Here is a 26,565-nt window from a genome sequence, read left to right as displayed (position 1 = left end):
CCCCCCAGTATTTCTGCAAACCAGCACAGCTGGTCGCTCCTGGCTGAGGAGCTCAGAGGACTTTCTCTGGAGAAGGCGGTCGGTGGTGAGCTTCCCACCTCATGGGAACCCTGCGTTCCCGGAGCTTCTCCTGGATAAAAGGCCTGAGCTGTTCGTGTGAGAAACCAGCTGAAGTGGAGACCAGCTCCTTTCCCGTCCTGCATGGGCACCCAGGACCCCGACCCACACAGGAAGGAGCCTCCTCAAGTTGCCTAATGCCCAGCGCCCACCTCCCACCCTCTCTGGGGGAAACGAGGTAGCACAGCCCCTCAGGACTTCTAACCGTGCTTCTTTCTTAGGGTCCACTGACTGCCCCGTTCTCCCTCCCCCTTCCCTGCCGCCTGATGCATCTCTCAGCACCTCTGAAGCTGTATCTTCACATCAGAGCAACTGTTCCAGTCATCAGTGGATGGAGATAACTTTTCATGACGGCTCCTCTGATGTTGCCATCTTTTGTGTTGATCAAAACAACAAAACGAATCAGTCTCTCGGCTTCTGATTGAAGCCTAATTGGAAATCCAAAGTGGCACTAACCGTTATGGTCTAAATAAAACACATTCAATTACAGACACTCAACGCAGGGAGTTTGAGGGAGAGCTCCGGGAAGGCGTTACAAAGCAGGCTGCAGAGTTCTGGGGCGCCACCACGGGGCCCCCGCATTTGGCTGGATAAGACTCAAGATGGCAATCCAGAAAGCGTTCTAGAGCCTAAGAACCCCTGGTTAAGGGCCAGCGATTGAGCCAGCACCGGTTTGCCTGGTTCACACTTGGAGTTGCACCAGGAAGGCTGAACCGCACACCTCTCACGTGCTCCGCGCTTGCCCTCCTTGCAAAGGTTTTCCTTCGCCAGACAGGCCGCGTTGTGGATGGGGGTGGAGATGTGCCGAGGAGTCATGACATCACCCACTGGGGTCCCGGAACAGACCTCCTCGGTGGTGGAGGGAAGGCGGTCGGGGCAGGAGCTTTGCCACCACACGGACCTGCGCCTCAATCCCAGCCCTGTCTCCCAGGAGTCCTATGAACGGCCTGCCTTGGGTCTCCTAAGCTTGCTGAGCCTTCCTCACGTGTCAAATGGGTTGTGCTAGGGAGTCAAGATAAGGCTCGGGAGGCCCCGGCGTGCTGCACAGGATGAATAGCTGTAGTAACTTCCCGGGGCTCTGTGCTCTCTCTCCTTCCACTCTGACCACCCCAGACATTTCCTGGGGCTGCTCACGTAGGCCCAGGGCGGTGCTCACCACCCTTTATTGGTATTCTAAACAAACTGCGCACTGCTCCAGTCTCTTTGGGAGTGTTAACTGAAGAGCCATGAGTCTGTGCTGGCCCCCTGGAGCCTTGAAAGCCGCCTCTGAGCCCTGTCCTGAATCTGGAGCCCAGAGGAGAGGGAGCAGCGGGGGAGGTACCCTCTGCACCACGCGGCCGCCAGGGGGCGCCGTGTCAAGAAGCCTGAGGGGTGGATTCCACTTCAGAAGTGTGGGGTCAAGTCCCAGCCCTGCGGTTTGCCAGCCTGGTGGCCCTGGGCAAATTACTTAGCTGGACTGAATTCAGTTTTCTTATCTGTAAAAAAGGCAGGGACAATACTACTTATCTCACGGTTTGTGGGATTAGCTGAGGTCATGTTTGTAAACTAAAAGAAGAAAAACACAAACTAAGTGTTAGATTTCAACACTTAAAGTAAATCGGAGAGGAAGGCAGGGGAGTTAAATTTCTTTTTTAGGTGTGGCTCTATGCAGAGCACAATCTGCAGGGCGTGGCCTGGTGATTATGAATGGAGGCACAGCCGTGAAAATATAATTACTATGACTAACATTTACTAAGCAGGTAATAATATGTGCCAGAGACTTTTCAGGATGCTTTTTATGTATTAATTCATTTAATTTAATCCTCAAGCAGATGTCATAATTATGCCCATTTTACAGATAAGGAAACTGAAGCACAGAGAGGTAAAGCAACTTGCCCAAGGTCACGCAGCAATAAATGGTGTTGTCAGGGCTTGAACCTAGGCAGGCAGAGTCTAGAGCTCATGTTCTTCATGGGGCAGAAAACTGTCTATCACCGTCAATCATTATCTGCTTCTTCACACTCTGGCTTGGAAGATCCTCCCTTCTGCCTCAGGTCTCCTGTCATCTATAAAATAAAGGTCTACTCTTCACCAGATTATCTCTAAGGTTCAACCAGCTCTGGGTTGCTATGTCAGGGACAGGGTGAGTCCTCTGAGTGAGCCCAAGTATGGAGCGACAAGGACAGGTCTCTCCCTGGTTGGTACGAGTTACTTCAATCATCAAGCACATTGTGTATCTCTGCTACAACACCGCTCAATTTATACTGTAATTTATCTACACATTATTCTTTCCCTCCCGAATGTGACCTCCCTGAGGGCAGGGGTTCTATTTTCTTTATCTCTGCATAAAAGCACATTTAGCAGTGCTGTTGTTGCATTGAAAGGAGCAGAAGGAAATCAAAAGGTAGCTACCATCAGGGCAGCCCTATTTCTAAGATGTTTGCTGGAATATTAGTTAGATAGACTGCCCTATCTACATCTGCATATGCAAATGACTTGTCAGTGGACAGCTCGATGCATTATACATGGTAGACACTTAACGGTCTGTTGAATGAATGAGTGGATGTATGCAAATGATATGCAAATCTTTCCCTGTTTTAATTTGACCCTTGGGAACATCTTCAGGGACTCTCTTGGGCCCAGGTTGTTTTTAACTTTTTTAAATTGAAAGTCTTTACACACAACTAGTTTTCTTTCTTGCCTGTGCTGCTTGAAGCTGTTGTCAAGTTGGGAAAAGAATGCCGGGCTGGATCAGGTTCATTAGGATTAATTCTGGTTCTTCTGGTAGTTCAGAGGACGACCAGGGCACGTGACTCCCCTCTCTGGGCGTCAGTTTCCTGATCTTTAAAATAAGGGGAGAGTCTCCTTCTGGGACTGGGGCACTGTGATTCCCATCTCTCAGTCACAGGATCTTCATTCTGGGCAGTCAGAGTCAGCATTCAGTAATACCTCCTAGACGGAGAAATCAAATCCCTGGCCAAGGATTAGAGAACAAGTCTCTAGCCCTCTGCCCATTTGGAGAAATGAGTTTTTTTGGCACCAGTTCTCCCAGCCTGGGCATTATGTTCAATCAACTCTTTCCAAACCAAAGGATTTTAAAATAAGAGGCTGGAGTTTTCTCTCTTAAATACAACAAGCCAAGCGTCTGATTAATATGGTGGGTTTGCATTTCCTTTCCATCATGTGAAAATATTTATAAAAAATGCTCCAATGAGAATGTTAATAGCCAGGGAATCAGTTCTGTGTCAGCCTCTTTGTTCCCTGACATTTGAAATGGGGGGGAAGAAAAAGAAGGAAAAAATCAAAACTCAGGCTTGGGCTGGTCACAGTTCCAGTGCCTCCTCCCCCAGGAGGCAGGATTCCGCCCCTCCCTGGGGAAAGGCACTGAGTTGAGCCCTCAGCTCCTGGGCCACACTGGGGTCTCCCGTCCTTAACCAGAAACACATGTGCATCAAAGGCTTGGATTGAAAGTGACACGTTTGAAAACAAAAGTACAGCAGAAATTCGCTTATCCTCACTTTCCTAATCTGCAAACTCTGTAATTCTTCCCAAAAGTCCCTCAGGCTCTGCTCCAGCCCCTGCCTCTCACATTCCCTCCTCCCCGCCGTGGCTCAGCCCAGGCCTCCCAGCCCAGGCAGAAGGGAGGGCTCCTCTTACTGCGACTTCCACCGCCTTGTAAAAATACACCTTGGCACGCTCTGCCTGCGCCCTGGGAAGCCTTATCGCCTGGACTAAACAAATGTGCACAATCAAAATAATAGTCTGAGATGTCAAAATAAATGAGCAGAGGACATCTGGAAGTGTGGTTCCCCACGTTTTTTTCTTCCCTTCTCCAAGTCTTTAGATGCCTTAGGGGCTTGGCACTTCAGTGGCTTTGGCCACAGGCAGGAGGCTTAATATTCTCGCATCACAATTGGCCCTTTGAAAATGCTTCTTATTTTTGCTTCTAGGTTCAGGTTTGCCATTGATGGGCCTTCCCCCAAACCAAAGAAATTAACATTAGTTCTCTGGTAAAGCTGGCGGGACACGGCTGGGATGGCATGCTAGAGGGGTCTGGTCTGTCCTTCCATCCTTCCTACCCACCTGCACAGGGTCTTAAACCAACGCAAGGAGCTGGGGAGTGGAGGTGTCTCTCCTGCATGTGAGACCTTCAGAGAAGGGTAGCTACACATTCTTTCCAAATAATTTTTGTTTCTAATAACTCCAGGCCCAAGTTCTTCTTGCCCCAACTCTCTTAAATTACTTCAGGCAGGGGTGGTTAAAAAGTCAGTTTCCTATAATCCATGGGGGTGAAGTCCCATTGTCCTGCATCCTGAAGGTGGACCACGAGCAGGACCCCCTTGTGAGCGGCCTGATGCAATATTGCCACAGAGAGACTGCCCAAGAGAATGCTTTAAAGCCACAAGCCACTGTCTGGGCACTTCCTGGGCTGTGTGATCCTGGTCCTGATGGATTCCCTTAAAGGCTTCTCAGAAGCATTTTCAGAGCTCACAGACATTTGATGTGGGCCTCATTTAGGACTCAACGTGCCTTTAGCAAATCCGCAGCAAGCTTTAAAGCTACTGGCATTTCCTGTGAGTTTTGGAAAACCACACCAGTTCTGATGACTCTGGACTTGGGCGTTGGGTGTTGCACAATGCTGAAAGGGCAGCCAACCTGCCTGATGCTCTGTGAGCCTCATATTTCCCATCTGGGGTCAGCATGGATGATCTCTGAGGTCCTTACCAGCTCTGATGCTCTTTGGTTCATGACCCTGGGAGATAGGAAACCATGTATTTATCTTCCCTGAGCCTTGTTTCTCAAAGTGTGCTCATGGGCCACACGCATCAGAATTGCCTGGGGTGACTGGCAGTAGAGAAGTGAAGAGGCAGGTAAAAGAGAGAACCATGCGACTTCTAAGGCTAAGTCATAAAAAAGGCAATAACATTTTTACCTTATTTGTGGGAATACTCACCTCTTGGACCCCTGAGCTGTCATGTCTGCCATGAGCTGCCATGTTCAAGAAGTCTGACCTTTTTTTTTTTTTTTGAGGAAGATTAGCTCTGAGCTAACTGCTGCCAATCCTCCTCTTTTTGCTGAGGAAGACTGGCCCTGAGCTAACATCCATGCCCATCTTCCTTTACTTTATATGTGGGATGCCTTCCACAGCATGGTGTGCCAAGTGGTGCCATGTCTGCACCCGGGATCTGAACCAGCAAACCCCAGGCCGCTGAGAAGCGGAACGTGCGAACTTAACCGCTGCGCCACCGGGCCAGCTCCAAGTCTGACTTTCTTGAGGCTACCATGTTGTGAGGAAGCCCAAGACACACGGAAAGGCCTTGTCTAAGGCACTCTGGTCAACAGTCCCAGCCGATCCCAGCCTTCTAGTTCCCAGGTGCTAGACATGTGAGAGGAGAAGTGTCCAGATGATTGTAGCCCCTAGTCACTCTAGTCACCTCAAGCCATTCATGTTATCCCAGCAGAGGCTCCAGATGTTGTAGAGAAGAGAGAAGCCCTCTTTGGTGCACCCTGTCTGAATTACTGACTTACAAAGTTGGCGAGCATAATAAAATGGTTGTTTTATGCCCCTCAATTTTGAAGTGCTTTGTTACATAGCAATAAATGACCGGAATAGTGTGCTGACTACTGTCACATATAAGGGCATTCAGAACTGGGGTCTGAGTGTCCACTACAAGGCCCTTTCCAGCCGCACTGGGAGGATGGGAGCCCCATCTTTTGCAATGAGCTTGAGGCTTGGTTTACTCACCTGGAGAGGCCAGAAATGAAAAGCCCCATGGATAGCCCCCTTCTGGCCAAGCGTCCACACATGCAGCCAGATAGGGTCCTTGACGCCTGGAGGATGACCAGGGCTCAGGGTCCCCCTCCCTTCTCTCCACAGATGCCTGCAATACCAGCCTCCTGGGCCTCACGCACAGGCCCAGAGCTGCCTCCACATGTATCCAGGGGAGCAAGACTGTTTAGTCTGCTGGGCACATTCCTCGATTTTAAAAATAAATAGCAGATTATGAGCAACTCAGCCTGATGCTGTCATTCAGCCAGGCCAGAGGCTTCTGAGGTGTCCCGTGGGAGGGAACAGCAGGAATTGCAGGTTGGAGGTGTTTCCCTGAGACCAGGATCTCTGTCTCAGCCATAATTTATAATGGAAATGCTTCTAGTTCTCTCTGGTCAGAAGTTGTAATACTAATAACACTGTGATAATGATAATAATCACTACCACTTATTGAAAGCACTATGTGTCAGACACAGCACTAGGTAATGTATGTATGCTCTCTCAATCCTCACAATAGTTAGCATTATTAATCCCATTATACAGATGAAGAAACTGAGGTTTAGAGAAGAGAATTAACTTTCTCAAAGCCATATGCCTAGTAAGTGGCTATGGATTGAGTGGAGGTCAGTCTGACTCCCATGCTCCAGCTCTTATCCACTAGGCTATATTGCCTCTCCAGGCCTGGAAATAGACAGCAGCATCCCATGCTCCCCACTGCGCCCCACCCGCCTTTTTGCTGTTCCCAAGGCCCTTTCCAGCCTGCACGGAGCCATTCTCCACTGTGACTCCCTTTTTCCATTTCACCCTTCGCTGGATCATTTTATGCCTCTATTCCCTCTGCTAATTCAAACTAATTAAAGTATAAAATAGAATAATTGCTTCCATCCCCTTACTCTTTTCCCATCTACCCTGAGTACAGCGTTATATTCCCTTTCTGGGAGTGGCCAGCCTGACAAGTTGGGTGGAAACTGGGGCTATCAAGTTTCTTTTCATCTTGTTGCTTGGCTTTTCACTTGGCTCATAGCCTGACTTTCCCGGACTCGCTGTCTGACTTCCATTAGACACCGAGGATATGGGAGCGACTTGTATTAACGCCCATAACATCTGTCGGTCGACTCGCTGTTGAGGAAGCTGGGGCAGGCTTTCTAGGGAAGAGCCAGGCATCCTATCAGTGGTGCACCTGGGCAATTAGCAGGATTGGGGAACCAGTTCCCAAATTTTCCCCTGGGACTGGCTGTCCTGAGATCTATTAACAGTATATTAACATCGACTTGTTAGGCAGCGGCACTAACGACCCGACACTTCTTACTAGTCCTATTTCTTAATTACATTTAATTAACTGAGAGAGAGAGAGAGAGAGAGAGAGCGCGAGAGAGCACACATGAGTTACACTGGATTGGTCTAGCTCTGTGGGGAGATGAAAACCTCTCTAGGCAGAACTTGAGACCAGAGCCTTGCCTCTGCTCTGCTGTCACGTGGTATCAAGGACACAACAGGTGCCATGATTTGGGAGAGGGTGAGGGGGACAGAGAGACGAGAGTGGGGGATGAGGTGAAGGCAGGGATGAGAGTAGGAGGCGTAGAGATTTATTGTCAAGTGATGGGAAGCCCCATTGTCATGAGGTCTTATATGGTCTTAGCTCTTTTAGAGGACTCCAAAGTCTGAAATCACTGCCTCAAAACAAGAATACATGTATCCATAACCAGCCAGCATGTCTACCTTCTCTGCAGTGTTCACCTTCAGGGAAGAAGTTTGTATGAGCACACACAGCTTCATAAAACTCTCATTCAGAAAGTTCCTCTTTTAGTCTAACCTCAAGCCTGTGTACTGTGCTCCTGGAGATGGAGAAAAGTCTTGATCCCAAGACCTTAGACAAGTCTCTTTAAGAGCCAAAAGAGAATCTAGACTTAGATTTATTACCTCCATCTTTAAAGGGGAGGAAACTGAGTCTCTGAGAGGCTAAGGGTCTAGGTCCCCCAGCTAGTTACTGGGGGGCCAGGACTAGAACATAGGCCCCCTGGCTCAGCCTGAGGCCCCCAGGCTGTGCCACACGGCCGCTTATCTTCCTTCTAATCACAACTCATAGCTGCCACTCTCCCGAGTGATGGAATCGTTAAGAGCTGGAAGGGGCCACAGAGAATCTGAACAATGAGTATCTGTGCAGAGTATAAGGCAGCATAAAAGAAATTACTCAATGATTGCCTCAGCCAAGCCTCACGTTGACCCTTATGAGACACAGGAAGGTGAAGTGACTTGTCTGAGGCCATCTGGCTGTAAGATGTTGAGATGGGATCTGAGTCAGGACTTCGGACTGCAAAGACAACCCTCTTACCTCATGCAACATCTCTATTTTATAAGAGAGGAAACGGAAGCTGTGAGAGGGCCATACTTCCGGTTATAGCAAAAGCTGGACTAGAACCCAGGTCATCTGACGTCATTTTCATTGATTGTTCTCTTGCTACACATTCAACTGTTTCCTTAAGGAGGTCTGAGTTGTCTGTGAAGACTCTGTACTCATAGCTGCTTGGCCTCAGACAGATGGCCCTCCTGAGCTGTCCTTCGTCTTCATCTCTGGACCCAGCCCCTGGTGAAATCACCTGGCTACCTATTTCTACAGGATTTATGGCTCTCCAGGTGACAGGCCTCAGAGCTCCACCACAAATCCCCCTTAGACTTTGCCTGCTGATCACAGTTCCACTTGGCACAGAGAGCTCCCTTAACTAATATCTTACCTTGATTACTATCTCGAGACAGCCCTGTGTCATTAAACCCAAATTCTTCCTATATCTGCTCAGCATGACTGGCTACTCCTGAACCCTTCTGTTTGGCGCAGATGTTCAAGAACTGGGCAGCTGACGTAGAAGATAAGGATGAAGGAGAGGATATTGAGATATAAGCTATGTGGACACTTGCTTAGTCAGAGCTGATGCTCTCAGAGGCGGCATCAGATATGGTTTCAAGAGGTCATTATATTCTCTGAAGGCCACTCATCAGCCTCCAGTCCTGACCCACCTCTCCCTTGGCTACATTTTGAATGCAATTTCAGAAAGCATCCCATTTGGGGAAAAAAACACGCAGCCAAAATATGTGCCTGAACATCTTCTCAGTTCCACTGAGGTCTCACTGGTCACTTCTATTTGCTGTTTCTGCTTTTCCACTTCACTGGGTGCAGAGAAGCCAGGAAAGAGCTCTTACCCAGCTCCCTGCTTGGTCCTCAGCCACACATCATCTCTTTTGAAAATATCATGTGTAATGTGTGTCTATCTGATCCCTCTGACCATTCGTCTATCCACCTATCGAGGTTGCCATCTATCCATCTATCCTACCTGTATATATTCCTGCAGAAGTGTCTGGAATGGTGCTCACCAAATGTTCACATGGTGTTACATTTTAGGTAGTGGGGTTTGTAGACTTGTTTCCATTTTCTTTTCTGTATGTAGTCTTTGAATCTGTATGCTAAGCATCTACCATTTTTGTTTAAAAAATAACCTTTGTCTATAAACAAAGGAAAATAGGAAGAAAAACCAGAGCACTTATAGACTTCAATGTGACGATACAGATACCCAGGTATGCAGTGGATTGTAAGCAACCTAAGGGTAGTGACCAAGTCCCATTCATTTGATGTTTTCCCAATACGTTGTTCCCAATAAGTATGTGCCCAGAAATGTGTGTTTTTAGGACCCAGAGACTGTTTCATCGGAATGATAGGTCAGTGTTTATTTCCAAGACTGTCTTACCCACTCTAGGTTAGGCAAAGCCTCCTCCAGCTCTACCAAATTCCCATCTGGACCTGTTTATGCCTCAACCGCAGGGGCCACAGGGGAGAAGGTAAAAAGAAAGGTGGGTTCAAGAGGATCTGGATGCAATTTGCATGCAATTAGCATATGATTTGTGTCATCTCTTCTCAAGAAGCAATTTTCATGTTAGAGCTGCATCACTGCTTCCCTCATGCTGTCATGTGCCCACTCACCTTTTCCTTCCTCCCTCCACTCATCCCTCATCCCTGGATTCAGAATCCTTCATTCAGAAAGAAAGGAGGGAAAGAGACCTCTGGGCAGGGTGATGCTGATCAAGGACACCTGGAATCTTCACAGAGTATTTGGAGAATGACACATGAGGTGGGAGGCACCTTGTGAAAGCTCGCTAGTCCTCCAGCCCAGCATCCTTGTCTAGCCTAAGTCCGTGTCCTCAGCACCAAGACAGATTCACAATCATTTTTCTCCTTTGCTCTTTATCTTACTTACCATGTTGAGGTCAATGCCAAGACCACTGCTCCTGCTGAACAACTGGTGACCCCCTGACTGAATGGAAGGACCTAGCCTTTCCTAAGGTCTTTGCTTTGCTTTCTGCATCTCCATTGATTTGGTGAATGCTGTCTTCCCTGCTTCTTTCTCTTCTCCTTTACCATGGATCTCCCTGCATTTGCCTTCTCTCTGCTCACACATATTCAAAGCAAATACAATCCGGCAGAATAACTCTCCATCTGAGAGGGTGGGGGACCTGCTCAGTTGCTATCCAGCAGAGGGTAGAAGTCTATTTCTCGGGGCTCCTCATGTCTGCAGGCAGAGCTGCAGGTTCCCAGAGCTGGCCAGCTTCTACCCTGCATCAGTCTAAGACTCAGGCCAAGATTTTTATCTCCTTCTGGGGCCTTATCTTGGGCCTGTCTCTCCCAGGATCGGGCCCAGCCTGGAGGCCTGGATTATTTACACCTCTTTGGCTCCCTTGAGCAGCAGACTCTGTGGGCCCAGGAGCAGTAAATCTAACTTCTAATCACACCAAGCCGCTCCGTGCAGTCTGGCCCATTCTTGCGGGGCTGTTCATCACGCATCGAGACAGGGGCTGTGGCCCAGAGAGAGGCCTCCGGGAAGTGGCTGGCCCTAGTTACTTCTCTCTGGCTCCCCCAAAAGCCTCCAGGGATTCTGCCCGTCCCAAGATGCCTGAGCAGCAAGCCCAGAGGTCCCTCTTGTTAGATGGAACAGATTCTGAAGAAAGGTCACAGGTTATCAGTTCCTCCTGGGCTTTGCAAAGGAGGGACAGGTGTCAGCACTTACCTGTCTCTCAGACATGATGTACAGGTAGTGCTGATCAATGGAGAAGGCCATGTCCCGGAGGATTGGGCTCCCGTCCTTGAGCACGGAGACCATCTCATACTGAACCCCGCCATGGGGGGGACCATCGGCTCGAATCTGCGAAAGAAACAAGGGTGTCCTCAGCATCTGTACTCAGCAGTCCACTGCGGGTTAGCTGCCTCAGCCTAGAGCAGATAATTTACAGAACATAATGCCCCCACCCTACCCCCATTGCTACCCTGAAGCAGGCTAGGTTGCAAGGAAGATAGAGGTGCTCCTAAATTCAGACAGCCCAGTTTCCACCATGAGGAATCCTTTCCCAAGCGGTCTGCGTGTGCCGAGTTTTAGATTTCTGATAGTAGGTTTATCTGAGTGTGCATATACGTATGCCCTTAGGTGTGATTTTGAATATCCCTACCTGGTTATTCTTGTGTGTGTGTATATATATTTATAGCACTGTGTGATGAGTGTATGTGCGAGTGTGTGCTTGTGCATACTTATTTATCTTTGGGGTAGGAGAGTCAACATTTACACACAGTGTTTCTGCCTCAGGCAGGTAAGGGAGAATGGTGGGACAATCACATAAACAAGCAAAAAGCTGGTCAGCAAAAGAGTCAAGATTTTAGGATCTCAGGAAGGTCTTTCTGCCCCCAAACGTTTTCCCCTGAATGTGTTCAAATCCACCTGGTGATTTTAGTGAGCCAGGAATCCCAGCTTAGTCTCTCAGAGCCCATCCCAGGATATTAAGTCAGAAAGGACTTGATGTCATCTAGTCCAGTGCTTCCCAGCCCTGGCTGCACATCAGAATCATCTGAGAAGTTAAAAAAAAAATGGATGCCAGGGCTCGCTCCATTCATCAGAATCGCTGTGGGTGGGGCCTAGGCATCTTCTTTGGGTACTGAACCTCCCCAGGGGAATCTAATGAGTGACCAGGCTCTAGAAGAACTGATGTGGTCCAGTGGTTCTCAAACCAGTGTGCCCTGAGATCACTTGGGGGGCCTGGTAAACGACATGGCTGAGCACACCCTCAGAGTTTCCGGTTCAGCGGGAATGAGGCCTCAGAATTTTCATTTCTAACAAATTCCCAGGTGATGTGGATGCTGCTAGTCTGGGGGTTTGAGAAATGCTGATCTAATCTAAGCTCTATATACAATACTGAGACTCTGTAGAGAGAAGTTCCTAAGGTCATACAAAAAGTTGGTGGTCAGGAGCCCTTGATTTGAATGTGCTCCCACCCCTAGGCTTCTTGTTCCAACACAGCAGCTGCTTATTGACCAATATTCCCCGCCGTGGTTCCTTTTCTTTGTCTTCTACCCATCTCTGAACCCCCTCTAGCTCAAACCCCACTTCTCCATGAAGCCTTCCCCAATCTTTCCACCACATTAATTGCTCCTCACCCTGATGTCTTTTTGCCTACTGGACATTTTCTCCTAGGATTATAATCAATAGATTTGCTCATTGTATATGTACTAGCTAACATGTATTGACTACCTACGTAAGTTATTTTCCAATTGCTTCACATGTGTAGAAGTTCATCAACATTTTGACGGCAGGGATGTGTTTTCTATTTCTCGTATAACCCTCTGAGGACTAGAATGAAGCTGGGAACATAGCTGGTGATGGATAAAAGGGAATGCTTGAGAAATGCCTGTTGAAAGGACATGAACTATGAACCAGCTGATAAAGTATCGTGGACTGTTTAGTGCTAAATCAAAGTGAGGTCAAGAGACAGTTCCTCTGAAAGATTTTAAGATTAAGGCTTCCCCTTTCTATTCCCTTTGATTTCTCTCTTATACTTCTAACCATCTCCTTCCCTCTGCCCATTTCTCCCATCCCACCGATAGCTCCTGAGGGCAAGGACCATGACTTATTCATCCCAAAGGCCAAGCTTGGTGCCTGACACCACAATAAACATGTAAGGATGGACGAATGGATGCATTTTCAGTTCCCATTGGCTGAGGAGGGAGGGTCAAGAGCACTATTTATTGCAGAGTTGGGAAAGTAGGACCAGTGCTTCCATTCATATTCCTCTACCCTCCTGAGAATTCGCATACTTGAGGGGCCTGACCCTGGGCATGGTCTGCATCTGTTGGCTTGGGCTAGACTGGAGTCGGTGGGAAGCAAACCGCGAGCCCATTGTGGATTGGGGAACTGTGGTCCTGGAGTAGAGGCAGAAATAGCTGACTCCTACCTGAAGCCCTGTGTCTAGGGTGGGAACAGGCTAGAGTCAGGGATACTCTGTCCTCACCTGCTTTGGTGGGTGAGTTGGGGGCTCTGGGCTTGAGGATGAGGAGGTGACCTCAGTGGAACCAAAGAAACTCTGCTCTCAGCCATTCCTACCCCAGTAACTCCCCTTGTGGGTTGGACTCTCCTCTTCCCCCTAAGTTCCTCTTGTGCCCTTATTCTGCCTAGCTAGTGGCTTCCTGCTGTTCAAAGCTGCTGCCTTGACAACTGTTACTAAAGCCCGTCCTTCCAGGGGAGGGATCAGGGGGCCATTTAACTCATTCTCATAGGGTGGAGGAAGACTCTGGGGTCAGAGATGACATTATGGGGCTGAGGCTACTGCCCTCCACCCCAGAGCATATCTGATTATGGATTCAAGGAGAGGGAAGAACAAGGGTCTTTATTTGGGAAAATACCCCACATTTTCCCAAATAGAGACCCTAAAATGGTTCCCTTTAATTTTCAAAGCAGTATTCTCTCTTAGATGGACAGATCCCAAATTTCCATGAGATCCTTCCAGAAACATGGTAGCTTTTGATCACAGAAGTTCTCAGGCTATTGCAGGAGGTAGAAGGAACATGGGATAGTCATGACTTCTGGTTGGCTTGACCTCAGTCTTCTGTCTCCATAAAATGGGGAGTTGAGGCTCTGCTTCTTCCTCTGATGGGGAAATGTACCATGCCTCTTACCACCCTCCCTATGACAGCTGCTCTTTTCCAGGAAGATTAAGTCTCCTCAAGGTGCCAACTCAGCTCCAGGAGCTGCAGAACCAGCCCACTCCCTCAGGCCCGGCCCAGGATCTTCCCACTTGGGGAGGCTGGTTAATCCTCTGCCAGGCAGGGCAGCCTCCCTCCCCACGAGCCCGGGCATTTGCCTAGATTCCCAGCAAGGCCTAGACACAAAGTCAGAAGGAGAAAAGCCACAAGTCTGGCCCTCCCTCTGTGGTCTCTGGGACTAGATGGTACCCATGGCCAGGTTGCAGCTGGAATGGAACCAAAGACAACTTATCATCACACACTCCGCTGCATCCCAGTTAAGACCAATCCCAGCCATTCACTTTTTCCTGAATCAGAGACCTAAGAAGGATTTTTTCTTCCACCTGCAACCTCAATCTTTTAATAAACCAGTTGAAGTCAGAACCAAACCTACATAACTCTTAAACGTTAGAGTTAAAACCAAACCCGAACAGAAAATGTTCTTGGTACTGAACCTGAACTAAGCTATCCTATTTCATTCAGTCTAAATCCCTGGAAAGTGGAGCAGCATTGCCCATGAAGTCTGTGCCTGCCCACTTATTCCCTTAGCCCATGCTATCTGCCTTGGGATAGTGTAGCCCTCCAGGATACCTATAGGAGGGCAGAGAAGATGGAGAATGGGGCCAGGAGGCCAGCGGGTCAAGGGGAACGAGGTGAGGGCAGGGCTGGCAGGCAGAAGAGAGGGAGGCCACTGGGCAGCAGAGACCTCTCCCCTCCCTAATTCCCTTGGCTCCCTCCGGGCAACACTCCCAAGTGGGCCGAGTATAGGTCTGGAACTCAGGCTTCCTGGGTTTCTGGTCTGACTCTGTTCTCGCCTGCGCTTGATTTCTCCCTAATGGTATACTTTCAGGTCAATCACTTCATCTCTCTGAGCCACAGTTTTCCTGTCTGAAGAACAGGAAGAAGCAATCTGCTCAGTGCCTATCACAGGCAAATCACAGACTTGTAAAAACTGCTGGACCTGCAAGGGCTTTGGAGCCTATCTCCTCTGAGCCCCTCCATTCAAGGCACACAGCTAGTAGTGTTGGAACTGGGACTCAAACAGGCTCCCCAGCCAGTGTGGTCCAGAGGAAAGTGCATGGCTGATGGAGACGGGGAACTAGGAAGAACAGTCCTACTAGGGAGAAGGGTTCAAGGGCACAATTCTCCAGACTTTTCTGTCTTGGACAGAAAGGTGTGAGTTTCAAGTCGTCCTGCATCCTCGCCAGACACAGGACGACTGTGGTGAGGGGGGTGTCAGGGAGTCCCAAACACTGGTGGGGTTTTAAAATCCAACTGATTGAGTCTATTCTGTGGTGTCCCACAAAGTGACAGTTCTCTTCAGCTTGTGTTCCCAGGGCCAGGTTGCAGTGATTACAAGGACAACAATAAACCGAAATAGGTCATAAGCCAGCCCAAGAGAATGGCACTATCAGACGGAGCTGCACAGGCCCTGACATCCAACCAGGCAGGGGACAGGGCAGAGGAGGGAGGTGATGCTGATGGGTGGAAGCAAGTCACACTTGAACGTGTCTTGCTAGTTGGGTTCTTCTGCTCCTGGGAGGGCTGGACCTCAGTGGACATGCAGAAGCTCCTGGCACCATTTTGCTTGGACAAAGCTCAGAAGGTAGGATAAGAAGGACAGTGTGCCACAGTGGAGGGTGACAGTCTTTACTGAGACCAGCAAATGACAAAATGTGCCCAAACTGTTGCACAAGATTTTGGCTCGCTGTAGTAAGAATTCCTGTTGTGGGGAGCTCTGACTGCAGAACAGGTGACCATAGGAGGCTAGGCCCTCCTTCTCAGGAGTGTTTGGAACAGAGGAGAATCTTTCTGCTTCATGGTTAAATGTGGCCCCCCCTGAAGGCGGTAGGATGGATTTGGTGAACTTACAAATGGTCCTGTTCACCTAAAAAATTTAATAATAGCTACCACTTCTATGCCTCGATAATGTGCTAGGCGCTGTGGAAAGTACTCAACCAAAATTAACTCATTTAATCCTTACAAGAACCTTTGAGGTAAACACTATTATTATTTCCATTTTACAGATAGGAAATTTGAGACATGGAGACTTAGGTGATTTTCCCAAGATCACACAGCCAAAGGATGCTAGCACTGGGATTCCCACCTGAAGCCTGATTTCTCAGCTACTCTGTGACTCCCTTAAGAGAGGATAAGGATGGGCAAGCCCAGCTGTTCACTACAACTGAGAACAGAGCAAATGGGTAGACCGAAAGTCCAAATTCTCTCTTCATCCACTCCTCCTCCTTTATATCCCGCAGCCAAAGTGGGACAATTACCTATTTCCTGGAGGCAACAATAAACTCAGAATCTAATTCAGGGGGACCTTGTTGGGCGGCTAAGAGTCAGTTTACCGGGGCTGGCTTTGGGGCAGGAGTCTGTGAGGTGAGATCCAGGGGAGATGTACTGTCTGGTCCTCCAGCGGGAGGGGCCTCTTTGCAATGAGAATGAACCAGTAATCCTATTAGCAGCTCTCCTTTAAATCACAGCTAGGTCTGTACTGAAATTAATGTCAGCCTGATTACTTGAACACCCAATTCAAGTCAGCATAACCAATCAACCAGCTTACCTGCATGTCTCTCCAAACTCTTTTTCTTGTGGATGAATTTCTTCTCTAGTTAGCCCTAAATTATGGAGCGCTTGATTGGGATTTGGCACTTTAATATCACTTTATTATTATTATTAGTTTTTCAGGTTTTTTTTTTTTTTTGCAAGAGCTGCTGCAGAGCAATCGAATTGGGAATCTTCTTCCCGGGCCTCTCAGTAGGAAACAGATTAATCTGCAAGCCATCACGACGCAGAGGGGGGTGCTGGTTTGTGTCTCGAGGGCTGAGATCTAATCCCGACCTTCTCATTAATTGGCTATGTGACTTCAGGCAAGTGACGTCACTTGTTTGTATAATAGTTTCCGTAGCTGTCAAATAAGGGTGGTAACTAACGCCTGTCCTTCCTAGCTCGGAAAGGATGCTGTGAGAATGAAATGAGTTATTAGTCATGAATTTCAGTATTGTCCAATATTCACGGAGTACATGCCTACTGCAAGCCAGGCCTGTGCTAAGAGCTGGGGACACCGGGAGGAAGGATGCCCTTAGAAAGCCTGAGGAACGGGGAAACGGACAATCCAACCTGTCTTCACGAACACACGGCCGCCCCTTGTAAGAGGAGGTTTGCCTGGGGAGCCCAGGGAGGCCAACCGGGAGGGCAGCGCCGCCCCTCCCCTGGACTGAGGGAGGTCCCAAGTGGGGGCTTCCTGGAGGACGGGAGACCTGAACTAAAAAGCAGGAGTGGAAATGTGAGTGCTTTGGCAAAGTTAAAGTGTGATGTAAATAGGAAAGTGTCATTGTGATGTCTGAGCCCAGATTTCTTGGAAACGTGGTCTCTCAGACCTGAGCATTCCGAGAGGGTGAGGCCTTTGACATGCAGCTACTGAGGGCTCAGCAACGATTTCAGCAGCTCTGGTCACCTTCTGTCCCGAAATTCACTTAGGAAGAGGCTTTATTACTTAATTTTCTCTCTGCCTCAGGACTCTGGGCTTGCGTGGTAAATGAATGTGTGTGTACGTGCACATGTGTCTGTGTGTTTGTGTGTGTGCACATGTTTAGACCTTTAGAGAGGGGAAAGGTGGGGAAGGCCTGGTGCTGCTCACACTGAACCCGGGAGTGAGCTAATGAGCGAGCGTCTGTGCAGCTGTGTGTTTAGGGCTGCGCGAGAGAGGATTCACACTGAAGTTTATTTTTGTAGAGCTTCATGACCCGAATTATTTATAGATTCAAGTCTTTGGTAAATTCAGTCTCTGAGATTCTTCCTTCCTCTATCCTACACGCAGGTGCGCGCGCGCACACACACACACACACACACACACACACACATACACACACAGAAAGAAGCAGCAGCAGCAACTTCCAGGTGGCCTCTGGCTTGTCCCCCAACCCCTCCACCCCCTGGAGCTGTGCAAACATTAACTAACTGTGCAGAGACACAACCCAGCAGAGGGAGACCCCCTGGAGGACAGCTGGGAGCCTGGCCCTAAATGCTTGGCTAATCGGGGAGGGACACAGGAGCCTGGAAAACTCGGCCAGTGGGTTGCCCTGAGCCAAGAGAGGAGAGGAAGTGGGGAGACAAGGTCCGTGAAAAGGAAGGAGGTCACTGAGATGTGCTAAACTGAAAATTTGGGCTGCTCCCACCCTTGTACGCGCGTGCGCCCACACACACACACACACACACACAGCGTGCACGCACACACACACATCCTCCCACATGCATGCAGATGCTTCCAGCACTGGTCCCCAGTGAGTTGTCGGTCAATCAACAGGGCTTTGACACTGGAGACTGACATTTCCATGTACAATTATTTCTATTTCTGTACAAGTTAGGAATCTGCCCTAGATATTAAACTGGGGGTGGATGGCTAGCAGAGGGGAGCATGGGGCCAGAGGCTCCTGAATTTCAGAAGGCCAGGCCAGGCCATGGAGGGCTTTCTCCTGGAATGCAGGCAGGGGGTCCCAAAAGGAACCACCTATTCTCTGGACTTCTGCATCTTGGAAAAGTCTGAGAATTAAGAGCCTGGCTCGTAAGGATAGGGAAGTAGTGAATATTTATTGAGTGCTTACTATGAGTAAGATAAGTGTTCTGGGAAGGTTGGCTGAAGTGCGCATCTTTTTCTAAATTGTGGCTTCTCTGCTCCTCATCAGCCAGGGGTAGATGGCCAAGCAATGATGGATCCGTGCTGCCCATGGAACCAAGAGGAGCAGCCTCTGCTTCACGCCTTCCTGTGGTTAATGACAAACTGCACTTTGCAAAGGCATCAATTCTCCCGTCCCAGGGGCCTCTCCCTTTATGACTCAGGGGAGAGTGACATCAAGACCTAGAAGGGGGCTGGCCCTGTGGCTGAGGGGTTAAGTTCATACGCTCCGCTTCAGTGGCCCAGGGTTTTGCCGGTTCGGATCCTGGGCATAGACATGGCACTGCTCATCAGGCCATGTTGAGGTGGCGTCCCACATCCCACAACTAGAAGGACCTACAACTAAAAAATATCTACAACTATATACTGGGGGGATTTGGGGAGAAAAAGCAGAAAAAAAAAAAAAGACCTAGAAGCAAAAGAATCCAATCTCTTGGTTCTGCCTCTGTCAGAGAGGGCTTTGTGTTCTCAGGCCTGGGAAGGCACAAGAGCTTACAGAAGTGAATGACATTGGGCAGTTCCGGAGCACAGAACTCTGGTCTTAGACCAGCCCCACCTTTCAACGCTGCTCCAGTTCAAGACTTGAGCAGGTCTGGAGGCTCCTGGAACAAGATGAAGCTGCCAGGGGCAGAGGAAGCACTCGATTGTTCTGGGAAACAATAAGATAAACACAGCGAGGGACAACAGAAGTATTAAGCAGCCTCAGATGAAATCAAATCACGCAGCAGCAAAGCAATAATTCATAGGGAGCGCATGGAGTTGCGGGGAGCAAAGACGGGTGGGAGGAGGAATTAACAAAGACTAATAAGCAACCTCCGCCTAATCAGAATCTCTGTTCCCTCTAAGCTCTGGCAATGTGGGGCTCGCGGACTCTCCATGCCAGGCACTGCACACAGGTCACTTGCCTGCGGATGCCCTGGCTGGTTCAGGATAGAATCTAGCCTCTCAGGCTTTTTGAACTGAGCATGATTTAGAACCACCCTTCAGGGTCCATGGGGAGGGCGCGCAAGCTTCCTCACCAAGCTCTGGATCAGGGCGTGGTGAGAATTAGGCCTGTTGACACACAGGTTACCCACCTTGGAAATGCCCCATCCCACTCCCAGGGAGGGAGGAAAGGAAACAAGCACCTCCTGGGACTGGATACATGTAGGGCTTTTGAGTCACTTATTTCCCTTATCAATTTAGTTCAACATACTTAATGAACATCTTTTGAGCATGTTAACCAGTGTGCAAAAGGTCGGAGATATAAACGTGAACAATCTTGAAAACTCTATGAGGTAGTCCTCCCCATTTCACCGAATAAGAAATGCTGAGGATCTAGAGCAGGATGGCACAGCTTGTAAGTGGCAGAGCAAAGCTCCAAGCTGGGTCTGCCTGACCCCAAGGCTGGGCTCCGTCTTCTTCCTTCTGCCTGCCTCTGGGGCCTCGGTTTTCCCCCCCAGTCAAACAAGAGGACAATGCCTGCATTAGGACTAAAAATTACATCTCAGAAGTGCTGGGTGCCCCCGGAGATAAGTCCTGGGGACAGAATAGATCACATGGCTGTCTCCTCCAGGGTGACAGAGAAGGCCACCTGCAGTCTGGAAAAGGAGCCAAGGGTGGGGTGTCGAGGAGGGTTATTACCCTCTTCAATTAACTCATTCTTTTCAATGACCAAAAATTGCCCTGCGTTTTATAATCTGGAACAGTAATCTCTTGCTTTCATTAACACCCAGGATGGCATTTTGGGCTGTAAGGATGGGAAGGGAGGTCTAGATTTGTGAGCACAGCTCCCTGACACTGGGCTTCTGCCTGAATGCAGGAGACTCAGATTTTAAAAGGAAAAGCCATTGAAAACCGCATGTGTCATGGGTACACCACAGTGCAGAAAATGTGTGGTAATGGAGAGAAACAGAGACCACCTCCAGGTCACTGTATTTCTCTTCTCGCTGCTAACAGGCTAGGTCTGAGTCTTTATTGCCTCTGATCTGTGCCACTGCAATAACCTGAGAAATCTCCCTGCCTCCAGCATATTCCTGCTCTAATCTATTCTACCAAACACTGCCAGATTAATCTTCTTAAAACACTTATTTGATCCTGCCTTTTCTGTATGCAAAATCCTTAAATTTCAGGTGTTTGTAATTTTCTTTCTCTTGCTTATCTTGGTCTTCTGATTTTTTCTTTTCTTTGTCATGAACATATACCTCTTCTGGAAGAAAAAGTAAATCATAGCATGCATCCATGCACACACACACACACACACACAAATACACACACACACATATACACAAAACACCTTTAATTGCCCCCATTGATAATTTAGAAAAGTTCATGTTCCTCAATTTGGCATTCACAGGACAAACTAACATGGCCTTCTCACTATTTTCCAATTATGTCTCTAGGTTTTTGTCTTCATGCCTTGGCCTGGCAATTTATCCTACGTCCTAGATCCTAACCATCCTCCAAGGCCCAACCTAAATGCCACCTCCTCCATGAAGCCTCTTCTGATCCCTCCTTTGAACTCCCATAGCCCCTAACATGTCTCTTGGCACGGTTACTTGTGAGCACATGCAGTCATCTTTCCTAGGACTGTAAGTTTATAGAAAGCAGACACTGTGTTTTGTACAGTTTCATATGCCTTACTGTATTTGGTACCACACGATGTACACAGGAACACATGCTGATGGAATGAATGAATGAATCCCTGTTGCTGACCTGGGCGGGAGCGGAACGTTAATCACAGTTCACATTTACTTAACCACTGTTATTGTTAGACAACGTTCTAAGGACTTTATACACATTTTCTCATTCAATCCTCACGATGACTCTATTATTCCCATGTTATAGATGAGGAAACTGAGGCACGGAGGGGTGAGGTAACTTCCTTAAGGCCACAGAGCTCGTAGGTAGAAGAGCTGGAATCTCAACTCTGTTAGGCCTTCCCTTTTCCAGGCGTCTGTTTTCCCATCGCTAGAATAGAATGGGTAGAGAAAGAGGGACTCTTGCTGCACACATCTCCCCAGCCCCCAGCAAATCTTCTGGAACCCATCACATAAACACACTCCACGCATTTGCTTCTGTTGAAATGATCTTTTTGGCTCCCCATTGAACTGCTAAGAGCTCTTGGGAGGAAAGTGCTCTAGACACTCAAGGTGCTACTGTGAAGAGAACTCCAGGGCCACTAAGCTGCAGCTCTGCTGGCTCCAAGGAGATGGGAAGCAACCATGAAAGTGGTGAACGTGCCGTTAGCGTCGGGGTCTGAGAAACAGTATCAGAGGAGAAGAGATGGGAGGTGAGGCCAGGACGTCTCCATCACCTGAAATCTTCAGCAGTGGCCCAGGAGCAGGGGTGCCCCTTGCTCTGGTATGTCTGACTTCCTGGCAGAGCCCAAGGGCAGAACAGACAGCTGGGGCAGGTTGTAGTTCTTCTAAAAGATTCTATTTGAATAGCTGTTGTCTTCACACCTTTCCCCATCTCCCCTCCCAGAAGAGGGACTTTAATAATGAGCTGCTTCATGACAACAGACCCCTAATTAATTCATTGCTATTCTTCTGGGGCCAGATCATTCTAATCAAGGTAGGGTGAGGTGGGGGGTGGTGAGCGAGGACTGTCTGATCTGATCTGATCTGCTATTTCTAGCTCCACTCCTGGCATCACTGCTCTGTGACCCTTCCCGGTCACCTTGTTGTCTTAGGCTGGACACCTGCTTCTCCTCAATGCCCACCCCCTCCTTGCGCTGATGCCCCACAGCTGCTGGGCACAGTGCCAGCACACAGACACTGCTGGTGGTTGGGTACAACAGGACAGCAGGTGCCGGGATCACACCGGGGAGTGTGAAGCAGGGAAGTAGGGCTTGGCCTGGTGAGGAGCAAACTCTTAACACTTTTTCTCTGAGTGTTACCAGAATATCCAGTGGGCTCAACGGTCAGCAGTGTGCAGCCCCTGTTCTTTTTCTCCAGCCTCCTCCCAACCTCTGACCTTGGAGAAGCTTCTACTACCCAGGATACTATGTGCTCCTGGACCCGGGCAGCACATCACCGCACCCAAGGAGTGGCTGCATTTCTGCAGCTGATGGGATCATCTGTATGAGGATGCAAGCAGATGACAGGGACCAAGATGGCAGGGAACTACCTTCGAGACAATGTGGAGCAGAATAACCTAAAAAATCCCCCGTGAAGCCAGATCACACTAGGAGATGACGGAAATTAAGGAGCACACAGGTCTCGCCTTAGGCGGCCTCTTCCAAGCTTTTTCAGTTTCCTTTCCAGATCTTTCAAGGCCCACGCTTCGATCTTCTGATAGGTGTTGACTGTCCACTCAGGGCTGACGTCTTAACTCGCTGGGGTGGAGGCCACACACGGGCACTCAGCCAAGGGACTTAATTCTCACTTTCCTCATCTCCAAAACCAGGAAAAATAACGCTGCCTACATGACAAGGCTGTGGTGGGAACAAATTCAATAAGGAACGTGAAGGCATCTGGGATACTGGACAGGGCTGCATGGATGCTAAGAACTTTCAGTTGACTTACTTTTGATCCAGAGACTTGGGTGGGACCAAGCTGAGGAGGAAATTGGGCAGGAAGGGACTTCTTCAGGGGCCCCCTGGGGCAATTGGTCACCCCTACTCTCTGTCCTCTCCAAGGGAGCAGGCTGGGGAGGAAAGCGGAGGAGGAGATGGGAAGGAGGAAGAGGAGGGGAATGGGGAGGAGGAGGGGGAGGACAGGGAAGAGGAGGGAGCTGCAGGAGTGCCGAGCAGGAGCCCTTTGCATTGTGGGAGTTTGTGCCTGCTTTTGAAGGCAGCCTCTCCGAGTGAGAAGGGATGGTTTTGATAGGGTCTCCACAGGACCTGTGCTGGGGACACAGAGGGCTGAAGCCATTGGGGCCGAAAGGATGGCAGTGTTCTAATTCAGACCCTTTTTACTTTGTAAAAAAGAGAAAAGTGAGGGGGAGGCTCCAGGCTTTTCCCCATAGAGAAAAGGCCTCTCAGGGCAAACCTCCCCACTTCTCATCTGCTTCTTAGAAAGAGCGAGAAGGAGCTGCAGCTTAGCTTTTGTGTAAAGTACTAAAGCAGCCCCCTCTTCTGCCCCTCCCACACCCCCACTCCTCTCTATTTTCTTCTCTTACAAGAGCACTCCCCCTCTCCAGGGACTGGAATCATTAACTGAACAGCACTTTGCCTCGCATCGCTTTTGACAATTTGGCAGTGAGCTGGGAAGTACCAGAGATACTGCAAAGCAGCAGAGGGGGAGAGGATGGGCAAAGGGGTGCGTCTGAAGGACCCGCCTGGTGTGTGCCTGGCCCCTGGCCCAACACCTGGATGCTCTGGATCTGTCCCTCTCTTCCTGCCCAGCTCTGTGTCTCAAGGGTGTTCTGGGTCCCCAGCTGTCAGGGAGGTGGGGTGGGGTGGGGTGGGAGGGGAGCATCATGTGGCTTCCTGTCCTCACCCCTTTTTGCTGTCACCTGGAGGCTGGCTGACATCCCATCTGGACAAGGGATGCCTCGAGGACAAGCAGGAGTTAATGCCCCTCCTTTTACCTGAGGCCTGAACCTCCCCATGACAGCAGAGGAGGGGCAGCTGAGGGATGAGGTGTGGGTGGATGGTGAGGCTGGGCAAGGAAGGACGGACCTAAAGAACGACCATACAGGGCGGCACAGTCCGAGTCCTGGGCACTTCCGAGAGGAAAGAAAACAGGTGAGAGAAAGAAGGGTCATGGACTTCCCAGTCAAGCTGCGATAGGAACAGAGCAGAGAGAGAGAAAGAGAATTCTGGGGCCTCCTGAGAGAGAAACTACGTTGGAACATCTGCCATATGGCTTCCAACACTAGGAAGAGATGGCTTTGAGGGATTTCTCAGAAGGGGAAATGGGTCCCCAGCCACCCTGGAGAGGACCAGAGAATGCCTGAGTCTCCTTGCCTTGCTCATGGCTCCTCCCCCCACACTAGGAATCTAGCCTTATTTAGTAATCCTAGAATGGAGGAGAGTTACCACTTATTGAGCACATATTACGTCCTGGATGGTGCACCAGGTGCCTTACTAATATCTACTGTAATTTCCAAAACCCATTTCACTGATGAAGAAATTGGGGCTCAGAGAGGCTAGGTAAATTTGCCTTAGGTCACACAGCCAGTAAGTGGTAGAGAGAGCGCAGAACCTGGGTCAGTTTGATTACACAATCTTCTATTAAGCCATATTCCTCCCAAAAAATGTACTCACTTTTGTCTTGTGTATGATGTTAACATCCTACTATCATTTTAATGCTCTTATTCTGCTGTCTGAGCCCCTATAGAAGTGCCAACAAAAATGATAAATTCCTAAATGTAGAGGCTGAATCTATATAGTTCATTTTATTCAACTTTTAGCAGAGTGCCAAGCACAATGGGGCAGGGTGCTTAAAAAATTGCATTCTATCTGGCTATAATCACCAAGACAAAAAACAATAAATGTTGGGGAGGTTGTGGGGAAAAGGGAACCCTCACCCACTGCTGGTGGGAATGGAAACTGGTGCAGCCACTGTGGAAAACACTATGGGGATATCTCAAAAAAATAAAAATAGAAATACCATATAACCCAGCTATCTCACTACTGGGTATTTACCCAAAGAACTTGGAATCAGCAATTCAAATAGAATCATGCACCTCTATGTTCACTGCATCATTAACACAATAGCCAAGATGCGCAGCAACCCAAGAGCCCATCGATGGATGAATGGATAAAGATGTGGTTTATATACACAATGGAATACTACCCAGCCATAGAAAAGACGAAATGGTCCTATTTGCAACCATATGGATGAACCTTGAGGGCATCATGTTAAGCAAAATAAGCCAGACAGAGAAAGTCAAACACCATATGATTTCACTCATATGTGGAGTATAAACAAACTTACGGACAAAGAGAATAAATTAGTGGTTACTGGGGCAAGGGGGGTGGAGGGTGGACACAAGGGGTGAAGGGGCATACTTGTATGGTGTATGATAAACAATAATGTACAACTGAAATATCACTATGTTATAAGCTATTATGACCACAATAAAAAAACTAAAAAAAATTGCATTCTATCCTTGAATCAAGTTGGAGCTCCAGAAAGCCACAAACTTGGACCACAAAAGCTTAACCAGTAAGCTTCATTTTCCTTAATGGCCTTATCTACTTGCTTTTTATTGTTGGTTATTCCATGGGAGTAATTCTTTGAATGTTGATTGTTGCATGGATGTCACAGCCTTGACACTTTAGCTGGAGTTAATATAAGAAATTGCCACATAAAACAGGATACTGACATCAAACTTTTGTCTGGTTTCTATATAAAGTCTCATGTGATAAACCACTTATAGAGTGTAATGTCTGGGGGTTGTCTCTCCTGAAAAATAAGTATACTTTCTTATATCAAAAAGTGAGGATTTCTAGTTCTTCTCATTTCTCTTTTTGATTTGGCTGCCCGGATACTCAGGCCAAATCTGATGCTGGGTCCCGGTGCTTATATTGGCTTTATTGTTAGCATATTTATTTCCACTCCCCTTTTGTGGCTTCAGTTTTCTAGTTCCATGCAAGTTTTTATTACATATGTTTGCCAACTTTTTTATAAGCCACCTAATTCCTTCTTTGGAAAGCAGGGGAATATGAATACTTAGAAATAACTCTACTCATGCACTCATATATTCTGTTTGCACTGTATGAATTTGCACTCCGTTGCATGTTGCCTTGACATACTCTCAGGTCTTTGCACTGTGTGCTCATCTCCTTTGTCTCTGTGGGTAGGAATGGGCCCGCGAGTGTTTCTACGAGAAGACCTGGAGTACTCCCAGGATGGATTAAGTGTATGTGAGGTGTTGGAAGAGAGGGAAGACGTGGGGAGATACCACTCAAAACTTACAGCCAGAGTTCAATCTGCATTCTGCTGGGCTAATAAAAATCCATAGATCAGTTATGGGTCTGGCCTATAATAATGCTCCCTAACTTTTGGAAAATGGAAGAATGAATGAATAAATTAATGA

General features: G+C 48.5%; 1 protein-coding gene across 1 annotated transcript in view; it reads right to left on the bottom strand.

Annotated features, from left to right (window-relative positions):
• The window catches only part of PLXNA2 (plexin A2), a 212,470-nt gene that overhangs the window by 105,068 nt on the left and 80,837 nt on the right, over positions 1 to 26,565 (bottom strand). Inside the window, exon 4 of the mRNA XM_046680898.1 lies at positions 10,918 to 11,052. Coding sequence (XP_046536854.1) covers positions 10,918 to 11,052 — 135 coding nt within the window. The remainder of the gene's footprint in view (positions 1 to 10,917; positions 11,053 to 26,565) is intronic.

The sequence above is a fragment of the Equus quagga genome, chromosome 13 (genome assembly GCF_021613505.1).
Source record: "Equus quagga isolate Etosha38 chromosome 13, UCLA_HA_Equagga_1.0, whole genome shotgun sequence".
NCBI classification, from domain to species: domain Eukaryota; kingdom Metazoa; phylum Chordata; class Mammalia; order Perissodactyla; family Equidae; genus Equus; species Equus quagga.
The sequence above is the reverse complement of the archived record's forward strand: the minus strand, read 5'-3'. Positions and strand labels throughout refer to the sequence as shown.